This window comes from Heloderma suspectum, chromosome 12, assembly GCF_057233095.1.
Source record: "Heloderma suspectum isolate Gila_16-S chromosome 12, 16-S_ref, whole genome shotgun sequence".
NCBI lineage: Eukaryota > Metazoa > Chordata > Lepidosauria > Squamata > Helodermatidae > Heloderma > Heloderma suspectum.
The window spans coordinates 23,514,639-23,522,112 of NC_139469.1; the positions used below are offsets into that span (position 1 = coordinate 23,514,639).

General features: G+C 49.7%; 1 protein-coding gene across 1 annotated transcript; it reads right to left on the bottom strand.

Annotated features, from left to right (window-relative positions):
* Nucleotides 1-1,015: 1,015 nt before the first annotated feature.
* On the bottom strand, nt 1,016-7,185 carry PRR35 (proline rich 35). The gene is made up of 2 exons (XM_084819211.1): nt 5,546-7,185; nt 1,016-1,958 (listed from the first exon to the last, which is right to left on the bottom strand). Exons 1-2 carry the CDS (start codon nt 7,183-7,185, stop codon nt 1,016-1,018), a joined length of 2,583 nt encoding a protein of 860 aa, XP_084675337.1.
* Nucleotides 7,186-7,474: the final 289 nt, after the last annotated feature.

Below are 7,474 nucleotides of genomic sequence, written 5' to 3' on the forward strand. Positions count from 1 at the left end.
ACTGCCATTAACGAAACCTTAGGAGAGGCATTTCAGCTTTATAGAATGGGGGAAAACGCACAAAGACCAGGAAACTGCCAAATGATCACCAGGTGGGGGAAAGTGGGCATGACCAAGTGGGAAATTCCAGAGGGGCCAGATTGCGACCCTAGGCAGGCCAAATTTGGCCTGCAGGTCTGTGGTTCAACACCCCTGCTGTAAGGTCTGGTGGCAGAAACATTCCCCTGATGTTTCCCAGAACCAGAACAAAAACTCTGTGAGTCCAGTAGGAAGGATTTAAAATAATAATAATAATAATAATGACAAGAGAGGCCCAGAATCCAAGCTGTGTCCTTCAGGATCTAGCCCAGAGTTTACAACAGCAGAAATTATTTGGATGGGGATTGACTCAATTGGGAGGGGTCACTTCTCATGCTAATGGAGGTTTCCTCTAAAGCTGCTGTCATTTTCCTATGATTGAGCCCAGGTGGGCTGCATTTGGAGGCAATCCATATTTTGGTTTGAAACTTGCAGTGTTTCTGTCTCATTTGGGATATCACTGAAGCTGGTTCTTTGTGTTGGGGAGGGGATAGGGGGAATGAGATCCGGCATCCTCTTTAGGCAATCTCAAAAGAGATCCTGTATCAGGAAACGTATGTTGCTTGGCTGATAAGGGAGGAGATGGGTCGGACCGTCTTCTGATCCACAAATGCATCCATCCCTGCAAAACAGCGTTGCCCTCCCTCTTTCTCTCCCTGCTGCTGTACCCAGGTTTGCAGAGTGGGGACTGAATGAAAGCACATGATACAGATGTGGAATCTCCTGAATGCTGTGCCATGAACATCTGGAAGGGGAATGTTTCATAGGGCATCTGGACCCCACAGCACAAAGTTCAAGAAACCATAGTGATGGATGGGGTAGCTTCCAGATCTTGAAAGCCTTGGGGGGCAGGGGGAGGCTTTGAGGAAGAGTGTGGAGAGGGAGTTTTCAGGGAGAAAAAAGTCAAAGAGCTTTGGACATGAGCAAGTGGAGAGCGTCATGGATCTGCATTTAAGGGACTGTGGATGCACACCCTGTCCGTCTCGTTGGGCAGACTGCATGACAAAGAGTGTGGGATGGCCCGGCAGCTCAGCGGGATGTCTTCGGTCATGGAGAGCGGAGGACCTTGGCTGGCATTGGATCTCCCATCTGTGCAGAGCAGAACGCTAGAATCGGCCTCACATTTGGTGGTACGGCTGTAGTAGGGATCCATCACATGCCGGAGCTCCAGTGGTATGTTGAGGGGCAACACTTCGGCTTTGATCACAGCTCCCAGGTGGCCCTCAGAAGAAGAGGATGTCTGGAGGTTCTCCGAGCGGCTCATCTTGACCAGCAGGTCGATGGTTTTGTTGTCAGTCTGAAGGAGGCAATCTGACACTTCACCCTTTTTGCCAGTTTCAGCCGCCATCGCTGTCGCCAAACCTCGATGGATGGGATCTGGATCTTTGCCTTGGACTTTCCCAGACCTGGCACTAGCCTTGGGCTCTTTTGTGTCCTGGGGGCCTTTCTCCAGACCTTTCGAGGACCTTTTCACTGAGAGATCCAGGGGACCCTCATTGGGCTTGGTGGCTTTCTCCAGGGCCTGGTGGATATGGAAAAGTTCCTGCCGGATTTTGACCAGCTGGTCCCGTAGCTGCTTCTGCGCTGGGGTATCCTCTTTGGACAGGTCTGACAGCTTCTTCTCCACCTCCTGATACTCCTCCAAGGTTTTGGACAAGTCCCCAATGAGCACCGTTGTCACGTCAGGGTCTCTTGGGCCAATGGTTATAGGTTGCTCTTTGCTTGTCTTGAAAAAGAATGGGTGGTCTGGAGCGATAATCTCAGGGGATGAAATGTCAGAGCCACCTGTCTTCTGCTGGTCTTCAGATGGACATGTGTAGAGTTCCATGTGCCAGTGGTCCAGGGGCTTTGAAGGATGGACCAGGCCAGATTTCAAACTGCTGCTGGCAGAGAAGCAGAGAGCAGACAGAGTGGAAGAGAATTGTTAATAAAGCAGGGCAAAAAATGTGCAGGGTTAATTCACACAGCTGGTTGGCTGCGTACCATACGCAGTATGGCATAATGACACCTGGATGGCCTGTAGACAATACTGAGTTAGATGGACGAGTGGTCTGACTCAGTAGAAGACTGCTTCATATATTCAAACCAACTCTCCCAATTCAACCAATTCAAACCAACTCTTCATATATTCAAACCAACCCAACCACAAAACCTTCAAATCCCACTTTAGCAGTGAAACTCACTGAGTGATCTTGGGACAAGCACTATCACTCAGCCTAACCTACATTGCAAGGTTGTTGTGAGGATAAACTAGGTAGCAGGAGAACCTTGGAGGAAGAGCATGATAAAAAACATAATAAATAACTGCTGGGCACTGTCTGCAACATATGCCATCCATCAGCTCATGGTATGGAACATATTTGGTGAAAATGATTTGCAGGTTTCTACAAAGCTTACGGTATTGTAAGAGGGAGGGAGAACAGCCTTCACCAGTTGTAGATGTTGGACATGGATAATTGCCACGTCCAACACAATTTTAAATTTCCCACAATGCCACTGAATGGTGCTACATCTGGTGCCATCCATGTTCTGGGCCTTTGACCAGCTGGCCAGAATAGTTCCAGAGGGGAAAGGGCTCCCTCTAGGTTGCAGTACTGGACTACGGTATGTCAGCTGACCTCATAGCCCAACGAGGAGGCTCTCAACCCTTCATTTTTGGCTGGGCTAGCAGTCCGAGCAACTTATCCCATTGGATAACAACACAGACTCTCTTTTGCCTCGCTTTGCCCACATGCCAGGTCTGCCCTCTCTTGCCTTGTACTGGTCCTGCCCTACCTTAAGAATGTGAGAAAAGCCATGGTGGATTAGACCAAAGGGCTATCTAGTCCAGAACTCTGTTCCTACAGTGGCCAACCAGATACCTATGGGAAGCCCACAAGCAGGACACGAGTGCAACATCAGCTTCCCAGTCATGTTCCCCAGCAACTGGTGTTCAGAGGCATACTGCAGATAATGAGCTTTTCTAGATGAGGCTGTTTAACCCATTGTTTCTACTTCTGGTTTCGCTGAAGAATTAAGATAGGAGCTCCACATGAAGTTATTTGCCTTTGTTGCCTTTCTGTACCTTCCACTACATAACCTCTAGGTGGCGTGATGGTATAGCAGAATAACACAACTACATTGGTGGGGACTTTGGTGAGAAGAGAAGACTGAGGGGGGATAGGATAGCACTCTTCAAGTGCTTGAAAGGTTGCCACAGAGAGGAAGGCCAGCATCTCTTCTCGATCATCCCAGAATGCAGGACATGGAATAATGGGCTCAAGTGACAGGAAGCCAGATTCCGGCTGAACATCAGGAGAAACTCCCTGACTGTCAGAGCAATATGACAATGGAACCAATGACCTAGGGAGGCGGTGGGCTCTCCCACACTGGAGGCATTCAAGATGAGGCTGGACAGCCATCTGTCAGGGATGCTCTGACTTGGATTCCTGCACTGAGCAGGGGGTTGGACTCAGTGGTCTTGTAGGCCCCTTCCAACCCTACTATTCTATGATTCTATGACTTGTACTTCTATGATTCTATGACTTGTATGCCAAAAATGATTGAATTTTCCCTGGCTCCCAAAGTGCTCTTAAAAATCAGAAGCAAAACTGGAAGGCTACGAAATTATCTAAAGCAAGCACCCATAAACAACCATGAGTGAGAAATGACAAGGACACAATAAAAGCCTCATCTAGAAAAACTCATGTATGTATGTGTGTATGTCATGGCTAGTAGCCATTGATAGCCTTCTCCTCTATGAATCTGTCTAGTTCTCCTTTAAAGCTGTCCAAGTTGGTGGCCATCACTACATCTTGTGGTAGTGAATTCCATAGTTGAACTACGTGCTGTGTGAAGAAGCCCTTCCTTTTCTCTGTCCTGTATCTCCCACCAATCAGTTTCATGGGCTGACTAATATTATGAGAGATCTACTTTCTCTATGCCATGCATAATTTTATACACCTTTCCTCACAGGGCAGCTCCTTGTCAGCCCCGTGATCATTTTGGTTGCCCTTTTCTGCACCAATAACTTGTTGAAACTGTGGTGACCAGAACTTTACACAGCATTTGAAGTGGGATCGCGCCCCAGATTTGTACAAAGGCGTTATGAGCTTGGCAGTTTTATTTTCAATTCCTTTCCTAATGATACCCAACATGGACTTTGCCTTTCTCAATTAAAATGTTGACCCAGTGTGAGCAGGGCCAGCCCTACCATTAAGCAGAGTGAGGCAATTGCCTCAGGCAGCAGATGCTGGGAGACGGCAGCAAGATGTTGGAAGACAGAGCTGTGTGCCATGTGGTCTGCCCTGGGTCCCCTAAGCTAGTCTGCTGCCTTCAGGTGTGCTGGAGGATGCTCTCCCATCGCCAGTGTTGAAGACAGACTCAACTGCCAGTTCAGTTGGCTTTTGTACATGGAACGGGAGAGGGCACTATTTTGTCCTATCTCCCGCAGCCCAAGATCCCTTTCCTGAGTTTCACTGCCAGCTGAAAGCCCATCAGCGTATACATGACATTAGGACTCCCCCCCCCCAACGTGCATCACTTTATACTTGCTTGCACTGAACCGCATTTGCCATTGTAATGCCAATTTCCCTAGTTTGGAGAGATCCATCTGGAGCTCCTCGCTGTTCCTTTTTGTTCTGAACACCCTAAATAATTTGGTGTCGTCAGCAAACGTGGCCACCTCACTGCTCACTGCTAACTCCAGATCATCACGGAACAAGTTCAAAAGCACCAGTTCCGATACAGATCCTTGGGTGACTGCACTGTTTATGGCAACTATATTAAGGACAAATTCATTTTAAAAAGAGTGTTTGCAAAGCCACAGAGCAGGGGTGGGGAACCTATGTCCCTCCAGATGTTGCTGGACTACAACTCCCATTATCCTTGACCATTTGCCATGCTGGATGGAGCTGATAGGAGTTGGAGTCTAACCAGTGGAGGGTGGTGGCTCTGGTGTCAGTGGGGCGGTGAATCCGCTCCGGGTTTCAGTCAGAACCAGTCAGAACTCTAAAGGAGCTATCCAAGGTGTGAGATAGCTCCTTTAGAGTTCTGACTGGTTCTGACTGAAACCTGGAGCGGATTCACCGCTTCACACCTTGGGTAGCTCCTTTAGAGTTCTGACTGGTTCTGACTGAAACCTGGAGCGGATTCACCGCTTCACACCTTGGGTAGCTCCTTTAGAGTTCTGACTGGTTCTGACTGAAACCTGGAGCGGATTCACCGCTTCACACCTTGGGTAGCTCCTTTAGAGTTCTGACTGGTTCTGACTGAAACCCGGAGCGGATTCACCGCTTCACACCTTGGGTAGCTCCTTTAGAGTTCTGACTGGTTCTGACTGAAACCTGGAGCAGATCCAGTGCTCCACTAACATAGGAGCTGCCGGCCTCCACTGAGGCTAACAACATGCAGAGGATTCACCACCCTTGCCATAGAGGATATTTCATGAAGCGTTCATTAGGGATGGAGGCCACATGGCACGTCATACCTGGCTTTGTATGTCACTTTTCCAGGCATCATTATATCAGAGCCTACAGAATCCAGGCCATTCCCGGTGAATTTCCTCTTCAGGTTGTTGACGGTGGTCCCGCCATTATCCAAGCAAGTGGCCAACGGCAGTTCTTCCTTCCTGGTGTTATTGGGAGGATGCACAGCTCCATCTTTCATACCAACAATGCTCCGGTAGGCGTCCGATGCTGGCTTTCTACAGAGGCTGTTGGCGCCCAGCAATGAGTTGCTCTCCTTTTCATGGGACAGCCATTTCCCCTCTTCATCCTGGAGCAGCAATGTTTTGTGACTCTGCTCGGAAGGCAACTCTTCCCGGAAACCCTTCACCCAAGGAAGGCCGGTTTTCAGTACCGGCACCTTCAGCAGGCTTGCCTTGGGTGGTTCCATGGTCGCTTTGGCCTGGGGTGGAGCAGGCATGGCGGCCGCAGGTGGCTGCTGGGCCTCGGGCTTAACAGCTTCCATCTTGCTTTCTGCCGAGCTGAAGGAGTGCTCAAAGAGCAAGGGGTAGTAGAAGCGTGGGAGGAAAGCGGACCTCTCGGGGTGCTGCAGGGGCTGGAAATGTGCAGAATGTGGGTGCATCAGCTGGGCTGTGGAGGCCAGGAACGGAAGTTGGGTCAGGTGGGAGTGCGGTGTGGCACTGTTGGCCACAGAAGGACTGAGATAAGAGAAGAGGTTGGGGTTCAAGGGGTAGTTAATCCCCAGCAAAGAGAGGTTGAGGCTCTGGGGTTCATGGAACTCACTGTATGCTGGAGGGGGATAACAAGGGATGATGTTGCCCTTGGGGCATGGCGTTGTAACCTCACTGGTGCCTCTCCTCTGTCCGTTGGTGACTAGCTTCCATTGTTCCATGAGAACCCCACCGCCACCGCCCCCCGGGCATTTTTTGGGAACTTTGCAATGCTTTGGTTTGGCTTCTAACTCCAGGGAGGTGGGCTCCTTCCCTTTTACGATGTGTTTCTTCAAGGAGAACACGTCTGTGATGATGAAGTCAGGCCCTGCGGGGTCTTTACACGGCTTGTCCCTCTTGTTTTTAAACCGGAAGAGCAGGGTGTTCACGTCGGGCTCTGTTGACTCCCCAGCAGAGTTGGCCTCTTTGGCTTTCTCCTTCTTCTCCCCGGGATCAACCTCCTCCTGTAACAACCCAGACAACTCTTCGTCCTCCTCCTCTTCCTCCTCTTGGAACTGGTTGGGTTCATCACTCATTCTTGCCAAGTCATCTGTCCCTGTGGGTCTATCCACTCCTCTTTCCCTGTCTGGAACATGCTTGGGGCTGGTGGTCCCAGCCACCATGGTTGCAGGGTCACAGGTCTCAGACTCATCCCATCTCCCCTGGGCCTGGGAAGTCTCTGTTGCCTGCAGGAATCGGAGCTCCGGGTGGAAAAGATTCCCTTTCTTGTAGGGCCAGTCGGACTCGATAAGCAGAGACAGGGAGTTCTTACACAGGCTATACTTCATGTGGTTATAAAGATGGGATTTCTCCATGCAGGTGAAGGGACACTGGAAACACTTGTAGTTATAGGGTTTCCCCCATGGCCTGGGAATGTAATGGGGTTTCTTGGGTTTGCGCTCCTTGTGCTTGTAGACTGGTGCCAGCTTACAGCCCGTATCGTCCTTCGACATGGCTGCTGCCAACAAGCCAGATCTCAAGAAAACTGGTGGCAGGACACAAGGCATTCACTCCTGGTCACTCATGACGCTGGAACTGTAGCACAATCTGAAATGGGAGAGATCACAATGAGGTATTTATAGCAGTACTGTGCTGAAAAGTTCTCCCACATTTTTTCCAACCGTCCTCATTCAATTTGATAGAAAAGAAATTGCTTTTGAAAAGAAATTCAAAGGAGGAGAAATGTCGAAGAAATTCTTGTGGCTTGGGTTTGGGTTTCTTGTGCTTACCTTACTTGTGAGG

Coding starts and splice junctions, on each gene's coding strand:
- PRR35 (XM_084819211.1), bottom strand. CDS start 7,185: ATGTCGAAGGACGATACGGGCTGTAAGCTGGCACCAGTCTACAAGCAC. Junction 1,959..5,545: donor AAAGTGACATACAAAGCCAG/GTATGACGTGCC, acceptor CTCTGCCAGCAG/CAGTTTGAAATCTGGCCTGG.